This window comes from Scyliorhinus canicula, chromosome 22 (genome assembly GCF_902713615.1).
Source record: "Scyliorhinus canicula chromosome 22, sScyCan1.1, whole genome shotgun sequence".
NCBI classification, from domain to species: domain Eukaryota; kingdom Metazoa; phylum Chordata; class Chondrichthyes; order Carcharhiniformes; family Scyliorhinidae; genus Scyliorhinus; species Scyliorhinus canicula.
In genome coordinates, this window is record NC_052167.1 from 7,221,866 (window position 1) to 7,249,663 (window position 27,798).

The following is a 27,798-nucleotide window of genomic DNA, read 5'->3' on the forward strand; positions in this document are numbered from 1 at the left end:
TTATCACATTGAGTGCTCTCACCTGGTTTAGTGCCGCTTTGTCTGGTGGTGTTCTCAGCCCACTGTCTCCCTGGTGAATATCTGGTGTTCTCAGAAGCCTGCAAACTTGCTTGATACAGGGATTCCAGCTCTGAAAACTCCAGCTCCATATCCTGGGTGGCACACGGAAATGGTTGCACTTGTTGTTTTGCACGAGTCTGTGTGTTATTTTCTTGACTGTACAGATTACCATGTAAGTGATGCTGCTCAGTGCTTTTGTAATCTGGTTGTGCGATGTAATGTTCTCTATCTACATCAATCCACCTGCCTGAAGGCACAGAAGCAGTACAGGTGGAAAGCTCATGTTGTCGTCTCACTGGTTCAGAGGTGTTGTTGGAACTGGTTTCCCCGAAATATGATTGAACAGAAACTTGGCATAGCTGTTCGTATGTCTCGTCTGTCGTAGTGTCAGGAGGAAAACTTGATCCTCTGTGAGTGTTTACACCTCTCGCAGCAGCATCTGTGTTTGCTCTGTAAGCAGACATAGATGGATTATCAGGCACCTCAGCTTTACAGTCCAAAGGTCCATCTGAAACCTGGGGAGAATACAAGCTATCAGAAGACCACTTTGCACTGGCCAACTGATCCTTCCCTTGGAAAGCCCCCACCTCTTGAAGCAAAGTCAGAGGTGGGTGGGATACTTCTTGATCAAACATCTTTGGCGGAGAATTTGAACATGCACTTCTAAAATTACCATCATGATTTCTCTGGCCCAACTTAATATTTAGCCTTTGAAAATGTGATGCCATTGCCTTTACATTAACACTATCAACTGCTGGCTTGAACTTAGGTGAATGGGCACCATCAAACACTGCTGAATTGAAATCCAAACTTAAATCACTTTTATGTGATTGATAAGTAGATTGTTCAGAGGACCAGTTCAAGCTTGTGGAAGACAAAGTTGCACATGGAAAGATTTTGGTATCAGTCGTGTTAAACTGTCTTGAATTGCAATATACTGGGTTGCAGGTTCCAGAAGTATAAGGATTGCTACTTGAATAGACATCCAGTTCATCCTTTTGAGTTGACACCTGCACGTGGGGAGATGGTGATGGAAACGTGAAATTCATGTCTCTGTACTCAGCTGAAAGCAATGGCATGGAACCATGTTTGTTCATTGTCGGTTTCTGGTTGCGTGCTGGACAGTCAGATTCTTCCTTTTCTTCCACTGGTTCATCAATATTCTTCATCTGATGTTTGGGCATTGCACCAGTTACACATTTCTCCTCCACCTTCTCCCCAGTGAGAAAAGCTGGAACCCATTTGCAAGTACGGGGAGATGAAAGCTCGGTGGCGTATGTGGCAGTTTGGTTTTGTTTCGGTTCAGAAGCCAATGGAGCAGAAACCTTGCCATGCGACTCAGAATGAGGGTCGTATAACTTGGATGCATGTTGGGCAAGTTGGTGATGGGTGGCTGATTGGACTGGGGAAGATTTGGGCCTGTGATCTGGTTCATTAATGGGTTCCATTACTCTCTGTGATGTTAACAGTACTTGGACCTGGCTAGTCTGCACACTGAAATAAAAAACAATCGTGTTACTTCTAAAGTTGAAACTGGAAAAAATCTCGGCCAGAGCCAAACAAATGCTGCATGTGACTATCAATAAACAAGAGTTTTAATTGAACACCACATTTAAAATCTCACATCTTTATTTTACGATTTACCTCAAGACAGTATAATTTGGAATTCTACTTACTATCCCGTTTAAGGAATTATCACGAGGCAAGGTGGAAAAGCCAAGAGTCAAACTCATAGTTAGGATTCATGAGAAAATAAGATTCTGTACAACTTCTCTGAAATAGAATCAGCATGTGTACTAAATATCTCCGGCAAATGTTTGCAAGGGGCTAGAAATTAAAATGAATCTCTAAAGAAGTTGCCAACATTACACAGTCCTCAGTGTAAGTCACTCCAACTATACTTGTTCCATTACAATTTTAGCCTGAATGAACAGTCTCATTTAGCTCAGTGCAAGTGACTCAGTATTTCATAGTAATTTTGGCATATTCGATTTTTTTTAAAAAGCACTATAATATATATATAATTTGCATAGTTACTGAACATTGTGCCCAACATCAAGTTCAAGTTCATTTTCTATAAAACAAAAAGTCTTATTTTCATGGCATTATTTGCAATATGTCTTCTAGCTGACATTTTGCCCCTTTTAATCCTAAAATACTACCTTTTGCATTCAGTCACGGGATCCCCTGATGGAGGGGAGTGGATGGATTGCTGCATGCGCTCCTGCAGACTTCGAACCTTCTTCATGCAAACATGGAGCTTCTTATCAGCAAGGGCTTTGCTGTGTGTGATGGCACTGCCTTCATGCATAGCAAGTCTTAGTTTAGCTAAAATGCAAAACAGCAGAAAAAAAATGCACACGCAGACCCAAACAACATGCAGTTGTAAAACAGAAGTATGAGAAACTCACAAAATGTTCTGATGAAATGTTATGCAGTGATTCCTGACAGCAATGTGATACAGCTTTAATTACAGAAAGGTGTTCTGCACACAGAGACTTGTCTAATGTCACATCAAGTGCTAATTAAATCACATATCCTACAAAGAATATGCATAGCCACACAGTTAAGCAAATATCAAAGTAAAGTGAATGAGTGGCATAATCACCACGCTGGCCTTCGATAACATGTATATAGTGCTCAAAAGCATGAAAGAAATATTGAGCAAAATGCAATTCACATTTATCCAGTTTACTGCAGACTCAAGCAAAATCTAGCAGAATCAGTTTGAAAATTGCCAGTTAGGTGCATTACTGTAAACATAATTTAAGTAAACTGCAGCTTTTAATATATATATTTGACTAAAACCAAATGAGAAATTAAAATAAAGCACAATTTTTAAACGGTTTCCCTTAGAAAGGGCATTTTCGAATAGACACTTAACTAAATTTTGAACTTAATTAAAAATGACAAGAACCTTTGGTTAAAATGTTCAACTTTGAAAATCTAGATATTCACTGCATTAATTGTATTCTAAAATATATTCTACATCAAAAAGTTCTGTGAAATAATTCCAAGATAAATTTTGATACTCAAAGGACAAGTATATAAAGAAGAAATGGATAACTGGCAAGTTTTGCTTCAGTTTCTAGCCAAATAAAGAACACGGTTTTAGTGGGTAAAATATTATAACCGGTTAGAGGGCATTTAGTCCGCAAGCAGCAGAGGCTGTTAGGCTTACTTACACACAGCTTCATTGCAGAGATTGAGCGCTGCAGCCAAGTCATCCTTTTGTTCAAGACTGAAAGACTGTTCTAATAGAGAGTCTACCTCCTGTAATGATCTCTCAAACTTGTCAGTCTTCCCTGCAGAAGCAACACCAAGTTTTTTTTAAACATGCATTTAGTTAAAGAGTACTTATCGGTATTATGAACACTAGCAGTAGCTGGCAGAAAACTATTACACAAGAACACATTCTTTCAAATCAAAAAATTGTATAGTACATTGATAAAAGGTATGAAATCTTTTAAGTGTTCTCATTCCAAATGGGAGTAACAAACATTTAGAGAGATTTTTATTTTTATTTTTTATAAAGGCAGCATTTTCAGTCTGCTGTTTTCACCTGGAGCAAGAAATATCTAATCTGCACATTTCTGTCACCAAACAGCAGTTAAACTCAACCTCATGCTATCTCTATTTAAATGAAATGGCCTTAAAGGGACAAGCAATTTAAAACAGCTGAAGATTAGCAGTGAATAAGCTGTTGGGCAATTCAATGCTCCCTTCAGTAAAATACTTACTGTAAGCAATACCACGAGATCTGCTGGGCACCCCCAGAAATGCTGGGCTCCCCGTGTAATACAGAAACATAATTGTAATTAGACTGCAAACGAGGAGATCAAACTCTGATCATTTGCTTAGCGCGAACTAGCCACCTCAACCATACAGTAGATTCCTCAAATCAACCAATTGCGGATCTGAACAATCATTGGTGCTAGCTTGATGGGCCATGTAGCAACTGCAATCTGGTAACATAAATACATCTTTAGATGATCAAGTAGGTGGTTACAGTTTTACCAAAAAATCTAATGCAACTATCAATGTTACTAAAGAGAAAGCATTCTAATGGCAATGAGAAGGAAGTCAGATAAATTGCAAGGAGGTAAAACAAAGAAATAAGAAAGTATTGCTGTGGAAAAATACTAGAAGAAAAAAAATTAAGTGATTTAACATAAATTGCCAGTTCATTCTCATGCCTTCCCTCGCTGTCTACTCATAACATTGGGGGCCGGTTTAGCTCAGCTGGCTGGACAGCCGGTTCGTGATGCAGAATGAGGCCAGCAGTGTGGGTTCAATTCCTCTACCGGCTGAGGTTATTCATAAAGGCCCCACCTTTGCAAACTTGCCCCTCGCCTGAGGTGTGGGGATCCTCATGTTAAAATCACCACTAGTCAGCTCCCCGCCCCCCACATAAAGATCATTTGGGTCTACTTTACTTTTAGTTACCCATAATACCACAAACTGTCACAATTAAATAATAACCTGTTAAGGTTATTTATATCATATCATTTTTTATAAACTAAGATTAATTGGGCCTGTATTCCAACATTAATGCAAACAAATAAAGATAACTTTGAAAATTATACAAACGTCAAATGTTTGTCCTCGCAGCCCTTACAAAGCAGCAAAAAGTACTGCACGGGTATCTGAAGTAGTTCTGTTTCACTGATGTAACTTGACATTATTTTATTCAAAGTACAGATATTTAAGAATTATGAACTTTTAAAGGGAATATGTAGAAATGAAATATATGATTGCTGCAGTGATACTGGAGGATCACATTTCCCAAACTGGACATTGCTACTTCACATCAAGTTGAGAAAACATGCAAGCTTTTCAAGTTATGTCTACAGACTAGTACTGCTACCTTACATCAGAAGACTCATATCGCTCCCAGCTTAGTGGATAGAATCCAAGAAAAATAGTCCTCCCCTATTTTGAAGATCCTGCTATAGTCAAGTGCTTCTCTCAACTTTTTCCTGCTCAAGCCTAAAATATGCAACTCTAGACAATCCTTCTCCTGACATCCTCTTGTCAACATCATTTATTCTAACTTGTACTTTCCTCATAGCCTAAAAGCGGAGGAGCTGCTTAACTCCCGACAGTATTCCAGTTCTCCCATTGCCTTCAAGCTTTTAAGATTAGGTTTTACCCAAATCACAATTTCTTGATATTCCTGATCTTCCCTTTTGCTCCAATCAAGTATTTCATCATGCATATCTCAACTTATTTTTCATTCTCTGAACTGTTTTTGCAAAGGACTTGGGTTTGCAAAGCAAGTTCCTTTCTCCAAATGCTTTATCCGGAAATGAGTCTCACCACAGGAGGGTGGGTAAAAAAAGAAATATGACCCTTCAGCAGCTGGGTGATCAGAGTAACTGCAGCACTTGCCGGCTTGTCATCTCGCTCAGGAAAGCGCACGGGTGGAAGCTGGTTTAGACCAGATTAAGCTCAATGATACATCCTCAAATTCCCTTTTATTGTATGGAATTTTAAAAATCAAATGTTTTGTGGAACAATTTTACAACTTGTCTAATTTTAAATGAACTGCACAAACCAATGGGATTAAGTTGCAAGGTATTTCCACCAACTAGGAGGTATGTGTGCACAAATTGGTGAAACATAGAAAATAAGGGTAGGAGGAAGCCATTCAGCCCTTCGAGCCTACTCCACCATTCTGATCATCCAACTCAATAGCCTAACCCTGTCTTCCCCCCCTATATTCTTTGATCCCCTTTGTCCCAAGTGTTATATCGAACTGCTTCTCGAAAACATACAATGTTTTGACCTCAACTACTTCCTGTGGTAACAAATTCCACAGGCCGACCATTCTCTGGGTGAAGACATGTCTCCTTATCTCTATCCTGAATGGTCTACCCCGTATCCTCAGACTATAGTCCCTGGTTCTGGACACACCCACCATCAGGAACATCCTTCCTACATCTACTTAGTCCAGTCCTGTTAAGACTTTTCTCGGTTACTATGAGGTCCCCTCCTCATTCTCCTGAATTCCAGCGAATACAATCCTAACCAATCAATCTCTCCTCATACATCAGTCCTGCCACCCAGGAATCAGTCTGTAAACCTTCGCTGCATACCCTCTATAGCAAGAGCATCTTCCCCAGATAAGGAGACCAAAACTGCACACACTATTCCAGGGGTGGCTCCAACAAGGCCCTGTATAATTGCAGCAATACATCCTTGCTCCTGTACTCAAATCTTCTCGCAATGAAGGCCAATATACCATTTGTCTTTTTTTATACATAAATTTAAAATACCCAATTCATTTTTTTCCAATTAAGGGGCAGTTTAGCGTGGCCAATCCACCTACTCTGCACATCTTTGGGTTGTGGGGGTGAGACCCACACAGGGGTGAAACTTCAAAAGGACAGTGCCCCGGTGCCAGGATCGAACCCGGGTCCTCAATGCCGTGATGCAGCAGTGCTAACCACTGCGCCACCATTCTGCCCGGAGAAAACAGTGCTTTGAGACGATTGGCAAAAGAACCTCAGTGAAATGAGGAAAAATATTTGAATGGAGGATTTGGAATGCACTGCCGAAGGGGCAGATTCAATTGTGGCTTTCTAAAGGAATTGGATAACAACCTGAACAGCGAAACCTTGGAGAACTATGGGGAAAGGGTAGAAGAGTGGAACGAGCGGAGCTGCTTGCACAGAGCTGGCATGGACACAGCGGGTCGAAAGATCTCCTACTGTGCTTTAACCATTCTACGATTCTATAAACACAAGAATACTCGGTAACATAACAGGAATTTGCAGTGATAGTGCCAACAACGGCAGGAACACAACACTCTCCACAAACAGGTAAACTCCAATGGTTATGGGACTTAACAGCTAGGTCAGAAGCCCACCAACGAAGAGTGGAGACACATTGGCAGTGCTACATTGAAAGCAATGGGCGCGAACCAGTGGTCGTGTTGCGCTCGAGCAAGAGCACAACGGTGCCGGTAAAACCTAGGACTGGCCTCCTGGGCCTCCCAGCAGCCTCTGCACCTCACGGGATACAACCAAGTCTCGCGAGGCGTCAGAATCGGAACTCCGCCAAAAACGGGCAGGACCAAATGACGCTCACTAAAGTAGGTTGCAAACTTACTTACGGTCTACCTACCCGGGATCCACTACCCTTCCTCGATTCACCGACCTCCCCACAGAGGCTGCAGCCGGGCACCAATCAGACTGGTCTACAAGAATGTGGACCAGGGGCAATGGCACCCAGAGCCTCCTGGGCCAGTTGAGGCCCCTGGGCGGTCAGGGATAGTGAAGGGCGGCTCCCTGGCCCTCCCCTTGGAATGTGGATACCTTGGCACTGTCACCCTTGCACCGCCAAGTAGACAGGAGCACTGCCCAGGTGCCAGGGTGGCACTGCCAAGGGTCAAGGCCTTAGGGCCATGCCCATAAAGGAGGGTGGGGGTTTGAAGAGTGGGGTTGTGCAGGGCAGGTACGTAGGGACCTCTGGGAGGTTGACGGGTTGGGGTCCTGTAAGGGGGGTCCCACAGCGGTGTGTCCTCACTTGGGGGGAGGGGGGGGGTGATATTTCCCTTGGTAGGGGCGATCCACAAGCTCACTTTGAGATTGGGCCACCCTTTCAAAATGATGGTTTGATCTCAGAGTTCAACTCCCCAATGTTGAAAAAAATATTCTAAGCGTGGGCTAAACGGTGAGAAATTCCTCAGGGTCCAAAAAAGTGACTAAGTGTCATCAGATAACGGTGGGGAACTCGCCAGCAGAGTTGGTGGAAAACTCCCTGAAAAACCCGCCACAAATGAATTTAGAAATGTTTTCATTGAATTCTGCCCAATGTTGGTCTCGGGGTGCAATCTTCCCGAAATTGCCGAGTATTGGATCTGGCGAGAAAAGTTGAGTGAAACTCGCTGGGTTCACAGCTACCTTTTCTCGCCTGGTGAGGATCACTCAGACAGCTGGGAGGAGCCTAAATTTGCCGGCTAAGCTGGGAATCTGATATTGGGTCGCCCTTTATCTGAAAGATAAATTTTAGGCACCACCGCCCTCCCCAAAATGGAGGAGGACTCCGCCCTCCGCCCCCCCCCCCCCCCCCCCCCCCCCCATGCCCTGTAGATTTGCCCCATGTTCCTCAAGCCTTGGGGCCTACAGGCACCTCCACACCCTACGTCATGGGTGTGGGATTTAGCAGCCGTTGCGGGATTTGCAACCCCAGCTAATGAGGCTGCTAGGTCGTTGCCTCAGAGTTTATTAGAACCCCAGCAATGAAATGCAAGTACCTTTAATTAGTTTCCCTTAATGTGGGCCGGAGACAAACATTCCATTATTCATTGGGACCAGGCAGTGGGCAAACACTCACCCTGATTCTGTAACTCATCCAGGTCCATGAATTTGCTTGGTCGGGGGTTAAACACCATAGTGGCTTCCTTCTCCCGAAGTTTCTTTCTCCTCAGTTCCTCTTCTTTCGTTCTCCTTTTAATCTCCTCTTCCAGCTCATCCAACTCACTGCGCATGGGCTGACTGTAGTTTTCATCTTTATGAAGCAGATTAAACAATTGGCCAATAGCACCACATAGGTCTTTTGTGCATACATAACTTGTCAAATTTACCTTTCAGTAACTGTATCAGGTTAGTGAGGAGAAAAAAATGGATTTAATTTAATTTAAATAATTTCTGAATGCTGCAGCTCAGTGGGTTTTACTTTGTAGAATGAGGACTTTGAGAAGCTCGATCAATTCACAAACATCCTAACAAAATTAAAGAAAGCTTTAGTTGTTTAAATTAACAGCTGAAAAAGCTAAAGAAACACTTCCATCCTTTCAAAATCTTTTGTTCAGTTTGTAGGCAACAGCATGTAACTAATTTACATGACCCATCTATAGGCATGGTGTTAGGTTCGGGTGTGGAGTGCTGGAGCAAGGCAGGGAGTTATTTCCTCATCAATTATACTGACTATTTGTCAGAGTCAGCTGCTGCATTGCTTTTCCAGGAAATCTATCACACACCAGACACCATTGGCCAATAATTTTACCATTCAGGGACATGGAAGCTTCCCAAAGTATCCACAGTATGAAACAGAAGCTCGCCATTCACTGAGCTCATCGCAGCAAATTTAGGACTACAGTTCTATTTTTAGTCTGAACAAAATGAACACAATTTCAGTCAAATCAGAATCTATCTATATATTAAAAATGGTGCTGTTGAGGTTGTGTGTAAATCTCTTCACTCAAACGTTATGGAAAAAAGCATAGTTTTCCCAGCTCCCTGCCACGTTCCAACATCAAGATTGGCTTTCATTTGATGAAAGATACCTCCCCAGTTCTAGGACATTAGTGCAAACAGTCACAAGGAACCAGAAAGTCAGCCTGCATGGCTACACAGCAGAATACATTCAGCTGCTCAAGATATCTGGTAATAGCTTGGGTATTTGTTCTGAATAACAACACAGGAGGTAGGTGCAGAAGTAAACCAGACGGCCCAATAAGTCTGTTCCGCCATTCATTTCATATCATGGCTGTCTTCAGCTTCATCACCACTGTCTCGCCTGCTCCCCATATACCTTGATTCGCTGAGACATCAAAAGCCTGTGTAGCCCAGCCTTATTAATATATTCAATGATGAAGCATCCACAACCCTCTAGAGTGCAGAAATTCAAAAATGCACTCTAGAGTACAACAGTATCCTAACAACTCTTGAGCTTTACTTTACTGAAATTAAAACCAGTGCAAATCTGGGAGAAAATGATTAGGGTTTCAGTTAAAATATTGTTAATGGTCGGTTGATTATGTTGTTAACGATACAGATTGGGCTGAATTTTCTGGGTCTCCAGCAGCTTGCTTCTCGGTGGCGCTCCCTTCGCTGCCGGTGGGATTCTATCTTCCAGCCGCTTGTCAATGGGATTTCCCATCGAAGCCACCCTGTGCTGCCGTGAACCACGCAGGCGGGGGTGTGCTGCCAGCAGGAAAAAAAAGAGAATCTTGATGACCAGGGAATTCCAGCCATTGTCTGATTATGGGATGAGAGCACATATAAAGAGAGTCTGCGGGGACAGTGAGTTAAGAGTTAGGAGACAGAGATCAGTGATGCTGCCTCCTGTGAATAAATTGGATACAAAATTGGCTTGGCGACCGAAGCCAAAGGGTGGATGTAGAGGGTTGTTATTCAAACTGGAGGCCTGTGACCAGCGGTGTGCCTCAGAGATCGGTGCTGGTTCCAGTGTTATTGGTTATATATATTAATGATTTGGATGAGAATGTAGAAGGCATGGTTATTAAGTTTACAGATGACATCAAGATTGATGGCATAGTGAAGAATGTTATATAAGATTGCAACAGGATCTTGACCAATTGGGCCAGTGGGTCGATTAACGGCAGGTGGAGTTTAATTTGGATAAATGTGAAGTTGGGGGGGGGGGGGGGGGGGGGGGGGGGGGGAGATGAAGAGAGTGAGAGAGAGAGAGAGAGAGAGAGAGAGAGAGAGAGAGAGAGAGAGAAGAGTTACAGAACAAAGATCTAGGGGTACAGGTTCATAGCTTCTTGAAGGTGGAGTCGCAGGTGAACACAGTGATGAAGAAGACATTAGGCAGGCTAGGTTTTATTGGTCAGAGTATTGAATACAGGAGTTGGGACGTCTTGTTGACGTTGTACAAGACATTAGGAAGACCACACATGGAATACTGTGTTCAGTTCTGGTCACCCTATTATAGGAAGGATATTGTTAAACTAGAAAGAGGGCAGAAGAGATTTACGAGAATGCTATCAGGACTTGGATGGCCTGAGTTATATGGATAGACTGGTACTTTTTTCTCTGGAGGGCATAGGTTTAAGGTGAGAGGGGAGAGATACAAAAGAGACCAGAGAGAAATATTTTTCACACAGTGGGTGGTGAGCATCTGGAATGAGCTGCCAGAGGCAGTGGTAGAGGCAGGTACAATTATTTCCTTCAAAAACCGTTAGTTACATGGGCAGGGTGGGTATAGAGGGATATGGGCCAAATGCGGGCAAGTGGGACTAGCTTAGTGATAGAAACTGGGTGGCATGGACAAGCTGGGCCAAGGGGCCTGTTTCCATGCTGTAAACATTTATGACATCTATCTAAACGTTCACCATCTGGCTTGTGTCCATTTAACAAATCTTTGGCAGGGAGGAGCCAATGACATGGAGGAAATTACAGTTAAGAGAAAACAGATTTTGCACGCCATTTCCATTTAGTCTTGAGGCATGATCTGTGTGCCAATGTGTAATATTTGATTATTTTATTTCACTTAAACAAGATCATTGCTGCAGACCTTGCCAGACACTGGCCTGAATTTTCCTCCCGATGACAGCTTTGCAAAAAGACATGAAACCACTTCTAATCTGCTGCAATTTCCTCCCTGTGTTCCCGTTAACCATGCGGGAGTGTAAAAGCAGGATTGGGAAAAGGTTACCAAAAGGCAGCACAAGGAAGTTGATTTCCTGGAAAGTTCAGTGACCCCAGGCACATCAAGAAGTCTGGAAATCTTAAGTGAGAGTTATTTAAAAAGGTCAGTCCAGATGTCGGATGAGCAGGAACCCACCATACTGAAGTGGCCACAAACCTCTGCCTGAACACTCAGAGAGCAAAGAACAGTACAGCACAGGAACAGGCCCTTTGGCCCTCCAAGCCTGCGTCGATCACGTGTCCTATCTGGACCAACCGCCTGTACCCTTCTATACCCCGTCTGTTCACGTGTCTATGCAGTTAAGTCTTAAAGGTCGCTAACGTATCTGCCTCAACCACCTCACTTGTCAGTGCATTTGAAGCCACCACTACCCTCTCTGTGTAAAAAAAACGTATTCTGCACATCTCCACTGAACCTTTCCCCCCTCACCTTGAACTTGTGCCCCCTTGTAGTTTTCAATGTTGTCCTGAGAAAAAGCCTCCAACTGTTTACCCTATCTATACCCCTAATCATTTTATAAACTTCTATCAGGTCGCCCCCTCAGCCTCCGTCTCTCTGGGGAGAACAATCCCAGTTTATTCAATCTCTCATATCTCTCTCTGCAACCCAATCATGACAGGCATTAGAGTTTAAATGCACAAGTGCTTCTTTCTCACGTCCAACTTTGAGCAAATGCTTTGAACAACCGTTGTGCCAAGTTACACAGTCTGTCCATCAACTACGTCCTCTTTCACTGATGGAATGACACTGGATAGTTTGCAACTGCTAGCCACAGATATTCCAGAGTCCAAGGGCAAATACCAGGCATATACAGCATTAATTGCTTCACCTAGATCCTTGTGTGAGTGGCTTTCAATCAGATATGGCTGCTACCTTTGCTTTATGATGCTCAGTGGAACGGGGTGAATGAGGAAGAGGCACTTGCTGTAGCAATTCTCCACCACTAGGTGGTGCATGTGCCTTTGCTATGAATTACTCTCCATTTTTGTGGCAAGAGGTAAATGGATGGCAAACGCCACTGAAATAATAAGCAATTTAAACACCCACTAGCATTATCCAGGAGACTGGGCAACAGACAGTGACTTAGCAAAGTAGTCATGTCATCAGATACTTATGCTTTAGGGACAGCTGTGACGTGTCAGGAAGAAAAACAGTAACAAGACGTGGCTTGAGCTCATCTTGTACACAAGTAGAAATTGTTTTTAAGTACATATTGTTTAAATAATGTAATTGGAACCAGTATTATTACAGTAAAGTCTAAATCCCTGGGGGAACAAATGCCTAATTCAAGCCAAACTGTTGGGGAGCTACACTCCAGCTGATACAAGGAGTCAAGTGGAACATAAGGTGAGTATTTCCCAGAAAGTTGAAAAATATTTCCATCCTGTATGCGTACAGGGAGCCGAAATAGTGCCGAGCAGAACACTAGAGCAGGATCTCGATTCTAAAAACCTTTCCTGTTAATCTGGTAATCAATTTAAAGTTAAAAATGGAAGTGGCAGCCTGGTTTCCACTCCTCCCTCAGGTTAATGAGGCTTTTGAATCATTTTATCAGGATTGCTTTAGATCAGAGCCTCCGGCTGAGGGATCGGTCATGACTGACGTTTTGGAAAGCTTCTCCATCCCAGCTGTGGAGGGAGAGAGGAGCGAGGATTGGAATCCTCGTTGGGCCCCAGAGGAAATCAGGAATTGCACTGGGTTGACACAGATTGATAAAGCCCCTGGCCCAGGTGGCTTCCCCATTGAATTTTAACCGGAGCAATTGGTACCTTATTCTGGGGTCATTGCCCTCTCCCCTCACATAGGTCTCCATCTCCTTGATTCTCAAGAAAGACAAAGTCCCAGCAGCATGTGGGTCATATCGATCGATATCACTCTCATATGCGGATGTTTGGCACCACGTTCTTCCCTGTTGAGGAGGATTTTGTCTTTGGCCGGGTCTGAAGGAGGACTATTTCGGGCATATATGACCATATCCCCTCAGCAGGGTCAGTTCCATTGAGTAAGGGGAGGGTGAAATAGGAGGGTGAATTGGGTCCCATTCTGGATTGTGAGATATGGAGCAAGGCCCTTCACAGGGTCAACTCCATGTCTTAATGTGCTCAGTAAACTTGATCCAATCCTTTAAAACTGCGATGAAGAGAAATTTCTTCAGCTAGATGGTGGCAAATCTGTGGACCGCTTTGCCACAGAAGGCTGTGAAGACCAATCACTGAGTGTCTCTGAGACAGAGATAGATAGGTTTTTGATTAATATGGGGATCAGAAGTTATAGGGAGAAGGCAGGAGAATGGGGATGAGAACATATATCAGCCATGATTGGATGGCTGAGCACACTCGATGGGCTGAATATCCTAAATCTGCTCCTATGTCTTATGGATTATGAGAATTGTTCTGGGGTGGTTGGGGGGGGGTTTGTGTGTGTGCTAACCGCACTATTGTGTTCTGGGCCTGTTCCAAGTTGGTAAGCTTTTGGGCCACTTTCTTCAACGGTACAAGGGTTTTACCTAGGATGGCAGCCACTCATTTCCATTGTTTTAAGGAGCTAGTCACCGTCAGCTGTTAGGGGGTTCAGTTTAGTGTTTTGGGGTTACGTTAATATGTGCTTTGCAGGTTAGGTTTGTTCTTTTATTGTGTTATTTTGGTTAACCGTTTTGTGAGAGTTGGTTTTTATGAAACATTTTTAATGGACATATTTTAAAAACATAAATGCTCAGCTCTGGCGTCATCTCATCTTCACATCATTCACGGGTGGTTTGTTTCATTAGCACCTCCAGCTGCAACAACTGACCATGTCACTATCCTGGTAACTACCTGGCATTTAAAGTGTCCTAGCAAAGCTGAAAATGAGCAATCTGTAGAATTGTTGGTTTCAAAAAAATATGCAACATAATGAACTAGAAGACAAACAATGGAATGCTTCCCAAAAATTGTGTGAGGGGGTGTGGGGTAAAAAGACAATCACGAGTAGCTGCTGTTCCACAAGAGTAATTTTAACAGCTCAAAGTGTACAAGCCTTAAATTCCTTATTACTGACTTTCATAGTTGGCAAAAGATGCTTATTTATTCAATCTGCGGGTGGGGAACCTGGCAGTTACTGGTCATAAACATGTGTACAGTTTTAGCACTGTTAAGACGTTACAAAAAATCTTGTCAAAATTACTAACGGCTGCAAATATCAAAGTAATTCACAGTAAATCACAAGAACATTTGTGAAATAAAAAGGAGGTTTAGTGGTGACAGAGCATCAGATTATTGCTCCTTCAGCATTGGAATCAGAGTTAAAATCCCTGCTGATGAGTTTGGATCACCTCAATCCAATTCCTGATAAACCAGGTAGCCCATATGCTTGAAAGTCAACTTTGGGGGTGATCGAGATACCATTACCTCTGGCATTGGGCAACCTGTACAAGTCAATCTGTTATTTCAACAAACTTTGCAGTCTTAGAATATAACTCAGGTCAATATCAATTATTTTGGTTAACCGTTTTGAGAGAGTTGGTTTTTATGAAACATTTTTAATGGACATATTTTAAAAACATAAATGCTCAGCTCTGGCTTCATCTCATCTTCACATTGGTTTAGCTCACCAGGCTAAATCGCTGGCTTTTAAAGCAGACCAAGCAGGCCAGCAGCACGGTTCGATTCCCGTACCAGCCTCCCCGGACAGGCGCCGGAATGTGGCGACTAGGGGCTTTTCACAGTAACTTCATTGAAGCCTACTCGTGACAATAAGCGATTTCATTTCATTTCATTTTCAATTAGAAAGGAAAACTGCACTTCAAAATAAAGTGATAAAAACAATACAAGTTATTAACTGCAGGAGGGGGTGAAATGGAGGCATTGTGACGACTGGTATGTTTTCTCAGTTACTGATCAGTGCACACCAGCACGCGAAAACCACATTGCTTTCTTTTTAAACTAAAAACACTCCTGCACCAATATATGGAGCCAAGACAGCTTGGGGCAGTTTCAGCATCTTGTCGCACGCATTTTCAAACTAATGATATTTGTAAAGCAAACATTTGGTGATAAACTTCAGGGAGGAAAAGAGGAAAAAGCAGCTAGTGATTTTGTTATGACATCACATGCATGTGAGAAACAAAACACCATCAAGACAATCTACATTCATCAGAAAGAAGAAGCACTCAGTATTAGGATATAAAAAGGTTTTCTTACTGAAAGTCTGCTGCAAATTCACCCAGCTCTTAGAGGCTACAGATAATTCCTGTTGTAAGGCACTGCTGCTCTTGGACTTGGGAACCGTTTTCCACGAAGGACCGGAACTGATGGGTTTCTTGGCATTTGCTTCCCTTTAAAGAGAGCAGTACACACGTTGTGCCTCAGAAAAATCGACATTTACTGTAAGGCACAAAAGTGCCCACTTAGACAGACAGATTATAGCAATTACCACAGGTATAATGGAAATAAATTAAGGCTACAGGCAGGCAGCAGTATAACCTTGCATTAGGGGAAGGATTGCAAATTTAAAGACAAAGCAGTATTTCATGATAATCAGTGTGTCCTATTATTTATTTAGTTGGCAATCTAGTCGTCATACAGCGATTATATCAAATGGTTTGTACAACGTACATTCACCATGTACATGCCCTGTTACTCACCAAAATTAATTGGTTTTGCCAACATATTTATTTACCACGAAAAGTTGAGAAGTAAATTGTACTTGAATCCTAATTGCCAGGCAAAGAAACAAATTCTGCTCGTACAAGAATCCCATAGTGCTATTGCCATTCTTTCTGCTACTACTGTTAAATACATCTGATATTAAGCTGCACACTCGGTCAAGCTTGAGGAATTGTATTCACACACTCTTAGAAATATTGATATTGGAAAAAATATATGCAAAGATTTTGAAAGTGACTAGAAGCTTTGTGCTGAAGCAATTCCAGAATATTTATGTTTTAACAAACAATATAAAGCAAAATTAAACTTATAACCTCCTAGTCAAACAGCGAGTCAGAAATGTTAAGTAATCAGATGACTCATTTACCTGAAAGGATTGGCATTAGAGTTGTGCACTCCACCTGGAATCCCATCAGTAACCGAAGTATCCAAACTTACTGGACTGTTGCTGTTGCGCTCACTGCTTTCATAGCCAGACTCCATTCTCTGAATAAAACATTCGCTTTCTCCCAAACTGTGGATCCCAGTTTGTTGCATACACTTACCAGGATACCCAGCCTTCTCATACCTGTCATTACTTAAGTGTACGCCTTTCCCTTCATTCTTTGTATTATCTAAAGGAGCTCCAACTCCGACCACATTTTCGGTCTTATTGTGGTTACAATCTTTAGTGCCATCCTCGGACGTTGCATTCATTGTAGTATAGCAGGCAATCCTCCTTTTCTCTTTCGTGAAAATACTGTCAATATTGAGGACTTCCCGTTTCGGTTTCCACAGGTAAGGCTTTGACCTGCTTGATGAGCTCGATTTGGATTCACTGCTGGTGCTTTCCATTTCCCAGTTACGTGACTGTCCACCTGACGTTCGGAAACTGTCATTATCTACAATCTCAATCGCCTTGGCTGGAAATGATTTGTTGTTACTCTGATCTTGGTTATGTGACGGTCTATTGTGAATAATATTGCTCATGGTTTCTCTGAAGTCCTTTAACCTACTAGTAGCAGGTTTTGGTCCAGTTCTCGGGGCTTGTTTCTCTTTTAACGTTTCACCTAAAATTTCAGACATAAAAGATGCAAAGGATAAAGCTTGCACAAGAGCAATACTCCACTATTCACAGGCACCCACCACCCAGCACTTCCCAATTCATGGTACTTTTGCTATAGGGTTTCTCGATAGATTCCTTTCCTCACCTTCACTGTGATAACCACAGGGCGGAACTTCATCGGATTTCTCTGGTTTTCCTCGATTATCAGGGTGTCTAGGTCGGCTGGAACTCCGCCTTCTATCCACAGAAATCCCTTTTTTGAAAGGAGGTCGGTGATTAGATTCACTGTCTGTATGATGTCCTGAGACAAAATATCAATTTCTCAAGATAAAAATAATAACTTTTAAAGAATACGGCAGGGATAACTCCATAGATTCCCCGCCACCAACTCACTGACTAATACAATGCTGTTAATAATAACAGTGATATTATTACCTATGATGCAGATAGCAACGTTTCACCATTATCAGTGATGTCTCTGACTGTTATTACACTGTAATCAGTGATCACAAACCTCAAATGTATTCAGCTTCCTTACTACCAATAAATTTAGTTTTGAGAGCAGAGTTCAAAGGTTCTGCTGCAAGTTGTGAAAAAAAATCTATCTAACCCCAATTTTCAATCTTTATTATTCAAATCCAAGCTTCTCAAGTAATCTCAACCCTAGATATAGGTTCAGCTTCCATGTGCGCTGATGACACCCATTTGTACCTTTCCATTACTTCTGGGAACCTCCCCATGGCCTTTGCGCTGTCAGACTGTTGGTCCAATATTTAGATCAGTCACAATTTCCTTCAGTTTTTGTGAGACTGATCTTACAAGCGTCTTCAACATTTACCACAAATTAAACACCAACACCATTGTTTCCAGCTGCCTCTGAAGTTGAACTAGATTCTCAGCCTCATTGTCCTACTCAATCCCAAGTAGAGTCTCAGGCCCAATAGCCTCATCATTACAAAGGCCAATTCCTTCCACTTCCAGAGTTCCTTCTCTCTTGCTAAAAATTACTCATTTGGCTTGGCATCATTTTATTTGGGATTATACCTTCAAATGCGTTCAATAGATTTTACGTTGCACGGTTGTATAAAAGCAAATAGCTGTTTTGAGACATACACACACTTGATTTAATGACCTACAGAGAGCTTAGACAAGAGTCAGAGCAGGTATATTGCTGAACTTCAGCTAAATCCATGCAGTTTACAAATACAAAACACTGATAATTTTTTGATTGATTATCCAACCATGACCACCCCATCAATGGGGATTGAGCTTTCTGGGCTATCTGCAACTACATCAGAAAAATACCATTCCCGATAATCAGTTTACCATTCCCAGTCCCTCTGGTTTGCCAAGCTGGCTGATCAATCAGTAGTGTCCATAGCACGCCAAGCAGTGACCTATTTAAGCAACATTAAAACCTACAAGTGAAACACAACTGATTTTAGAACAGATAACAGATATGGTAACCACTTAACAACTATAGAACTCCTACAGGCAGAAGGAGGCCATTTGGCCCATCGAGGCTGTACCGGCCCTCTGAAAGAGCACCCTACCATAGGCCCACTCTTCCCTGCCCCTAACCACCTAACCTACAGCCAATTCAGCATAGCCAATCCACCTAATCTGCACATCTTTGAATTGTGGGAGGAAATCAGAGCGGCCAGAGGAAATCCACGCATACACGGGGAGAATTTGCAAACTCCACACAGTCACCAAGGTGGGAACTGAACCTGGGTACCTGGCTGTGAGGCATCAGTGCTCACCATTGTGCCACCCACTGTTAAAGCAACCAGGTAACCGATTTCCAAGAAGTTCCTTTATGGAAATTATTTTGGGTGATTAGACTATTGTAATTCCAGGTGGCAGATTAAAGTATCAGATGAAACAAGATGCCTATTCCATACTACAACACATTAAAAACTAATTTATCTGAACCCACGTCATAAGTTTTTTTAAAAAAAGGAAAATACAAGATTTAGTTCCTTCAACAGGACATGTTCTCAAATATCACCTATACTTTCAAAGGGTCTAAAAAGAACATCTCCACTTAATGGCTCATGGATTGGGTTGAAAATTTATGAGAATTGAATCAATTTCTTTTCCAGTTTTTATTGCACTTCAATTTATAGTATCCACCGTTAAATTGCCTTGTCTAAAATTATAATCCTTTATTATCTTAATTTAGTCCATTTTGCCAGGATCTGTACTGCCAGAGATTGATTTTCGATTCTTAGGGCTATGCATCAGTTCTAGATTTATAGTACCTGTGTCCCTGCTGCTTTGAGAGGCTGTATCATTCTCCATGTTATAAATCACTGTACCCTGCGAGTCAGAGGAGAAATGGCTGATCGTAGACTCATGATGACTGTGCTTGTAATGGTAGCTCTCAGTAGAAGAATCTGTCCTGCTGTCACTCGATATCGATGGCTCTCTTCCTGCAAAAAGACATGCCATAAAAATATGAGTAAGACTATCCAGAGCACATCACATATTCCAATTATAGCTGCCATCTCAATTGGCTTTGCTGAATACCAGTTGCGGCAAACAGTTGCAAGGGAGTGAAATCCAGCAGAGGAGACAGAAGCCTTTTCATTTTACAACAGTCACGCACCAACGAATCGAGTCTTAATCTACACACAAGGCTTTCAAACACAGCATTCTGCAAGGGAAATAGTGTCAAAAACAATTTCTACACGGTTACCGTTATCAGTTAATTTAAGAAAACAAGAAACTATGCTTAGCAAGTAAACACTTGATACAAACTTTCCCCAAACAATATATCTAAAAAGGATTACATCATTAATAAGGGAATCTCATTGTCAGCACTTAAAATATGGAAAACAATACTACAAACAATTGCAATGAAAGTTTGTGTTCTTTGATTGTGAATAGATTTATCTGGAGAGTGATTGGAGATGACAAATGTAGGAGAACTAATGAGTAGAAATACAGCTAATAATAACTCCCTCTTCCTCCATATTCTCATCTCTTTCTACCCTTCAATCTTAAAAGTCTGACCCTTAAGAGTCCAATTCAGAGGAACCAGTTGCCCTCTGACACCTTGGGATGTATTGCTCCTTCTTATAGCAGCCTCAAAAGTTAATGCTGCGATCAGGCATGATTCTACCACTGGCCAATGTTCTCCTGCGCACTGCCCTTTTGCTGGATCTGAACCAAACCAAAAGAGGTAAAGGCAAACTGAAGCTACAACTGAAATCTGTTACCACAGGACAGACTGGAGATCAAAACCTTGCATCTCAGTTTTGGCAGTGCAGTTCCCAATTTTGCATTTCTAACGTTGGCTGGAATGTTCGGCCGCCAGGATTCCCCGGAGGTTTCCCAGCAGCATGGGGTGGCTTCAAAAGGAAATCTGACTGACAAATGGCGGGAAGAGAGAATCCCGTTGACAGCAAACGACGCACTGCAGAGAAACACGTGGTATGGGGTCCGGAGAATCCAGCCCTTTATTTTTCAATGGGGTGTTTTATAGGCATTGTCTCACTCTTTCAATTTTATAACCACAAACTAGTTGATGATTTGCTCTAATTACTCCACTGATGGCATTCTTAACAACTTTCAAAAAAGATATGATGAACTGCGGCATCGCTACACAGGGAAAGGCTGCTCTTACTCTCACGAGCAAACTCGAATTTTCCTAATAGCAAACATGAAAATTCTCGGGGCAACTGGTGAACATTTGGAAAAACTGACCGCTCCGCAACTAACGCGAATCAATTTCAAGTACCCAATTTTCTTTTTTAGCATTTAAGGGGCAATTTAGCGTGGCCAATCGACCTACCCTGCAGATCATTTTGAGTTGTGGGGGTGATACCCACGTAGACACGGGGAGAATGTGCAAACTCCACACAGACAGTGACCCAGAGCCGGGATCAAACCCAGGTCCTCAGCGCCGTGAGGCAGAAGTGCTAACCACTACGCCACCGTGCTGCCGTTAATGCGAATCAATTTCAAAAGCACAAAACCTGTATTAATACTTCAGCTTTCAGAATTAGTTCACAGAATAATGGCTATTGATGGCACGGACAGCATTTATTGCCCATCCCTAGTTTCCTTCGAGAAGGTGATGGTGAACTGCCTTCTTAAGCTACTGCAGTCCACGTGAAGTCATTATGCCCACAGTGCTGTTCGGAGTTCCCGCGTTTTGATCTCGAGACGATGAAGGAATAGCAATTTATTTCCAATACAGAATGGTGAGTGGTTTGGAGGAGAACCTGCAAATAAGACATTGCTACATTCCTCCATCTGGCCATGTTGAGCCAAATGCAGCTGGAGATATTTTATATTACACATGAATAATCATAGAAATATTAAGGCACAAAAGGGAGCTATTTATTTGGGTTGTCGAGTCGCCTGTCGGCTCCCTGCAACATCAGTTTAGCTGGTCCCACTGTCCTGTCTTTACTCCATAGCCTAGGAAATGTTCCCCCTTATCCATCTCCTTTTTCAAAGCCAAGCTTGCAGCAGCCTCCACCAACCTTTCAGGCAACAGATTTCAGATCCTAACCACTTGCATAAAAGCATTCTCTCATGTCAACTTTGGCTTTTTTGCCAATCACTTTAAATTGGTATCCTCTGCTTCTCGACCTTTCTGTCAATGAGAACATTTCTCTTTACTTACTGCATCCAGATTCTGATAGTTTTGAACACTGCTACTGAATCTCCTCTCAATGTTCTCTTCTCTACGGAGAACAACCGCAAATTCTCCAACCTATCCATGTAACTGAAGTCGCCATCCCTGAAACCTTATGTGCGGCCACTTTAAAGCCTTTAAAATAACAAGTCATAGTTACCTGAATCTTCACTGTCATAACAGGTTCTGCTGTACTGACGGGAATCTGCTAGGGGCAGATCCTGTACAGACACAGGAGTGCCTCTTGGATCTGCATACAAAAGGAGTAATGGCTGATAGTGGCTCTTAATGCATCTGGTCACTACGTCCTTCCATTTGGGTCCAATCTAAATTGAAAATGAGAATTGCAACACTAGTGTTGTTACTGTATTGCTTTATCCACACTGAAACTGTTTGAATTTTTGTTAAGCTGGCATTCATAATTCAAATACATCTAAAAACATGGCCTTCATAAAACTTGATCTTGTTATGTGTTAACCTATTTGTGCCTGCGTATGGTAAAGAAACTAGAGTGATTTACTCTTTGCAACAATTTGCTTACATTGAAATGTGGGCTCAGAAGAGGAGCAACTTTTAGAAAAAAACTTTGGCAATCTCAGCTTGCAATGGAATATAGAGGCGAAATTAAGTACAGACGTCACGAACATACCATCATAAGGACTGCATTGTCCCAGATATATTTAGTCAACATAGCTTACTCAACATTCCCTCCATTGGTGATGCTGTTCAGAATTAAACGTTGCTGCATTTCGATGGGATTATCTGAGAGGGGAAACCTGACCATTCTACACTTAAAAATATGTGCATACAAACATACGAATTAGGTTCAGGAGTAGGCCACTCGGCCCTTTGAGTCTGCTCTGCCATTCAATATCATGGTGATCGGATTGAAACCTCATCTCCATATTCCTGTCTACCCCCGATAATCTTTCACGCTCTTGCTCATCAATAATCAATCAATAATCTTGTTCATCAGTAATCTATCAAACTCTGCCTTTTGAGGAAGAGAATTCCAGTGACTCACGACCCTCAGAGAAAAACCTTCTCGTCATCTCAGTCTTAAAATGAGCGACCCCTTATTTATCAAGTGATCTTTAGTTCTAGATTTTCCAAGAAGTGGAAACAGTCGCTCCACATCCACTCAGTCAATACCCCTCAGGAACTTAAGTCACCTCTCACTCTTCTAAACTCGTGTATACAAACCTAACCTAACCAACCTTTCCTCAGAAGACAACTTGCCCATTCCTAGTATTAGTCTAGTAAACCTTCCCTGAACTGTTTCTAATACATTTATATCTTTTCCTGGATAAGGAGCCCAATACTGTACACATGCTCCAGATGTAGTCTCACCAATGCCCTACACAACTGAAGCATAACCTTCTTTTGAAATCAATTCCCTTCACAATAAACAATAACATTCTATTTCATTCTTTATTAATTAGCTACTGTACTTGTATACTAGTCTTTTGTGATTCATGCAATGGGACACCCCAACCCCTCTGCACCTCAGAGCTCCACAATCTATCACCATTTAGATTTTGGAAAAATAAAACCAATGCATTAACCATCTTGGGGTGAAGACCACCCTCCTATCCAATTTCTGATTTACAGCTATATCCGGGTTGTTACTTGTGCTCTCTATAATGAAGACCAACACAAAATACCTATTTGATTAATCTACCATAGCCATACTTTCCATTACCAATTTCCTAGATGCACTTTCCATTGCACCACCAGTCATTTTGTTAACTCTTATTTAAATATCAATACCTTACTATCTGCCTTTATATTACTGCCTAGCTTTTTCTCGTACTCTTTTTCCCTCCCTATAAATCTTTTTGTCAGGATGGCACGGTGGCGGAGTGGTTAGCACTGCTGCCTCACTGTGCTGAGGACCCGGGTTTGATCCCGGCCCTGGGTCATTGTGCAAACTCCGTACGGACATTCTCCCTCTGTCTGCGCGATTCTCACCCCCAGAACCCAAAGATGTGCTGGGTAGGTGGATTAGCCACCCAAAATTGCCCCTTAATTGGAAAAATTAAAAAAAAAGTTTTGTAATTCTTTGATGTTCTTTATATTCTTTCCAATCTTCTGACCTGCCGCTAGCCTCGGCACAAATATATGCTTTTTCTTTAACTTTAATGCTTTTTTATTTAACTTGAATACTGTCATTAACTTTTTTAGTTAACCATGTCCTCAGCACAGGCCGTCCCCTTGGAATACTTCTTTCACAATGAAAAGTGTACTACTTCAGGAGAAGCCGCTTCAGAGTTTGGATGGGGGTGAGGGGTGCTGGGGACTGTGTGTGGGGGCTGCCTCCCAGCAACATTCATTCCGAAGTGACTGTCTAAATGTACAGTTCAAACACCATTATAAATCATATACAGGGGAAGCAAAGGCATGAACTAAGATAAGACAGCTTAAGACAAGGCCGTCATAGTTACTTTATTCATGTACTTGTGCATTCAGCCACTTAAATGCCAGGAATATCATCACTCAAACTAAAGTACATCAATACAAAATTGCAGCATTTTAGGTAAAGAACCAGTACCTCTTTCACATGGGCATCATCAAAATACATCCATTTGCGAATTTTTGTTTGGAAAAAGAAGGTAGAATAGTGTTTACCATAGTAACACACCATCCCTACCAAATAGAGCTCTGTGTGTTTAGCTTTGTCATCGGTCACCCGATAGAACAGCTGTAAAATACAAAGTATATCCATAGGAGCTGGATGAAATTGTGACGGATTAAATCTAAAGCAGCATTAGTTTACAATGGAGAGAGATATCGGCATCTATCTTTGCTTTAGTTATTCTGAGCTCTCAGAAAACAAAATGGCAGTCTCATTAACAAATGCACAAGATGAAACATTGCCTAAATTATCTGGAATCAAACAATTAATCATTTTTATATGCAAGTCAATCTTTTTGTTTTAGAACATATCATACTGCACTTGCTTACAGTGCGACCTTGTTAGAAACTATACTTTGTTGCAGGCACCAAGGCTCCTAAACGTTCTGCAAGATACTCAAGAGGGTTTACAGGTCACTACTCATTAATGAGGGAATTGTAAGAGGCAAGTTATTCACAGAGCTGGAGGAAATAAAAGTCAGAGTCGAACATAAATGAGATCTGTGATTAATATTGGGATTCTGCATTCGTTGCTATAATATTTCCGGAGACTGACTGGCCAAGAGAAAATTATGATACTCCCACAACAGGAAAATAGCAACTCCATTAAAAAGAAAATCCATCGTGTTTCCCAAGATATTTTTTATTCAATGTTGGTCAATCACAGTAAAACCCAATATGATTGATTACGGTTCTCGACAATGGATTTAAACCACATTGACACTATAATTGTCTAGCTAGTGCAAAAACGGTTTCAGTTTCTAATGGGAAACAAAAATAAATAATCGTGGACTCTAAATTTATATTAAAAAAATAATTCAGAAGGCCTTCACCGAAAAGATATTGCGGGCCATAGCAGAGTACACGGAGAACAACCAGAACGGGGAGGTCTCACCCTCCACGTTCTGGGAAGTGCTAAAGGCCGTACAAGAGGGGAAATCTCGCTAGACCCAGAAAAGGCCTTCGACAGAGTTGAATGGAAATACCTCAGAGGTACTGGAGCGGTTCGGACTTTGAACAGGGTTCACCTCCTGGGTAAAACTCCTATACAACTCTCCCATGGCGAGCGTACGGACCAATAACACCAACTCCCAATACTTCCAGCTGCACAGGGGCACCAGACAAGGATGCTACTGTCCCTGCTGCTGTTTGCTCTAGCAATCGAGCCACTAGCAATTGCGCTCAGAGCAGCAAAAAGCTGGAGGAGGATCCGAAGGGGCGGCAGAGCACAGAGTCTCACTCTATGCAGATGACCTGTTCCTCTACATTTCGGACCCACAAAGCAGCATGGATGGAACTATCGCGCTCCTGAAAGAGTTTGGCGTCTTCTCGGGCTACAAACTCAACAGGAGCAAAAGTGAGATCTTCCCGGTACACCCGAAAGTGTCAGTCTTCGGGGTTTCAGACCAGCCAGATCTATTCCTGGGGAGGAGGGCGGACGCCCTTGCCTTTGCCTCCCTGAGCGCCCGCCATAGAATCCTGTTTGGCTGGCGGTCAGCAGCACCACCCAAAACTGCAGACTGGCTGTCCAACCTCTTGGAATGTCTCCAAGTGGAGAAAATGAAATTCACCATCCGAAGGTCAGCTGACAGCTTCCGCCGACGAACAAACGGGGGGGGGGGGGGGGGGGGGGGGGGCGCCTAAGCCTAAGAGGAAAGAAAGGCGAACCACGGGGGGGACCGATAATAAACTTGGCATTTACAGGAACAGAGAACAAGGAGAATACAGGCGAAAGACCGGAGGAACGGCCGAAGCGGAGGTGAGCACTAGACGACAACGGCAGCAAAATCCGTCCGGGAGAAGCAAGTGACCCCCGACCCCCCCCCCCCTCCCACAAACAGACGCCTACTTATGAGTTGTAAATAATTTTGCCAATTGTACAGAGTTGCTGCTGTTGAGCTGGTGCATAATACTGTACCAGTTACTTTATTTTATTTTCTATTTCTTTTTTATTACTACTTTTTTTTTGTTATATTTGTGAGAACTTCTTTTCTATACATAATATATATATTATATATATCTTATTCTGTGTACATAACGGTAAATATACTTTGTTCAAAAACCCAATAAAAAACATTTATAAAACAAATAAAAATAATTCAAGAAGAATTCCAATTTTTTTGCTGTTTCCATAGTGTTGAAATAACATAGAATAATCAACAGTGGAGTGTGGGAAAATAGACCCAAAATAGCAATCTATTACTGAAAAGGAACATACAGTTAGAACAAAGCTGCAACTGCTCAGTGATTTGGTCAGTTCCTCATTGATTTTATTTCTGCATTCCAGACCGTAATGGTACCATTCAAAAAAAAGTTCAATGCAATTAATGGATATTCCAAGACTTCCATTGAAAAGTTACCAGCACAGCACGGTAGCATTGTGGCTTGCACAATTGCTTCACAGCTCCAGGGTCCTAGGTTTGAATCCCGGCTTGGGTCACTGTCTGTGCGGAGTCTGCACATCCTCCCCGTGGGTGTGCTCCGGTTTCCTCCCACAGTCCAAAGATATGCAAGTTAGGTGGATTGGCCAAGATAAATTGCCCTTAGAGTCCAAAATTGCCCTTAGTGTTGGGTGGGGTTATTGGGATAGGGTGGAGGTGTGGACCTTGGGTAGGGTGCTCTTTCCAAGAGCCGGTGCAGACTTGATGTGCCGAATGGCCTCCTTCTGCACTGTAAATTCTATGATTTCCACAGAAGGAGGCCATTTGGCTCACCTTGTCCATGCCAGCCCAAGGACACCTATGTACTTGCCCTTTCAAAACCCACCTTCCTGAACCCGCTCCATAGCCCTGTGGCTTACAGCTCGAGGTTCAGAGCTAGATACTTTTGCGAAGAGTTTAGAGTCTCTGCATCCACCACCAATTTGAGCATCGAATGCCAGACTCCCACCGCCCTCTGCGTAAAAACATTCTTCCTCTACACCTTCTGCCACTTATCCTCAATCTAAGTCCCATGGTTCTAGAATTCTCCACCAAACGAAACAATTTTATCCTGCCCACTCTATCTCTTCCCTTCATTCAAGCTGCAGATCTAAAAAAACAGTCCAATGAATTTGTTGGACACAATGGCATTTAAAAAGAAAGCTGTAAGCTTTTATTCTGCTCTGGTAACCAGCAAACAGTTATTCTCATTTTCCAAACACAAAATTGAAAAAGGGCACAACATTGTAAATCAGCTTTTCTTTTGTAAAATCTACACCACAGCACAAATAAAATCCATAGACTGACCCTTGCACAATAACAGGAGCACCTGAAGCAGAATTTGAGAGCTGCATCAGAATGCAATGTTTGACAGAAGTGGTGCAGTGAATGCTGCCAAATGTTTGAAGCAGCAAATTAATTCAATGTTTTCTCCAATGATGA

General features: G+C 42.3%; 1 protein-coding gene across 6 annotated transcripts in view; it reads right to left on the bottom strand.

The window, feature by feature from the left end:
- Window positions 1-27,798, bottom strand: part of LOC119956124 (inactive ubiquitin carboxyl-terminal hydrolase 54-like) — a 150,739-nt gene that overhangs the window by 12,299 nt on the left and 110,642 nt on the right. For 5 of the 6 annotated variants that reach the window (XM_038783015.1, XM_038783009.1, XM_038783013.1 and 2 more), the window contains 10 exons: window positions 24,354-24,503; window positions 21,963-22,128; window positions 19,416-19,586; window positions 17,297-17,452; window positions 16,474-17,155; window positions 15,642-15,775; window positions 8,401-8,574; window positions 3,246-3,365; window positions 2,223-2,388; window positions 23-1,554 (listed from right to left, as the gene is read on the bottom strand). In XM_038783015.1, coding sequence (XP_038638943.1) covers window positions 23-1,554; window positions 2,223-2,388; window positions 3,246-3,365; window positions 8,401-8,574; window positions 15,642-15,775; window positions 16,474-17,155; window positions 17,297-17,452; window positions 19,416-19,586; window positions 21,963-22,128; window positions 24,354-24,503 — 3,451 coding nt within the window. The remainder of the gene's footprint in view (window positions 1-22; window positions 1,555-2,222; window positions 2,389-3,245; window positions 3,366-8,400; window positions 8,575-15,641; window positions 15,776-16,473; window positions 17,156-17,296; window positions 17,453-19,415; window positions 19,587-21,962; window positions 22,129-24,353; window positions 24,504-27,798) is intronic. The other variant, XM_038783014.1, reaches the window with a different exon arrangement.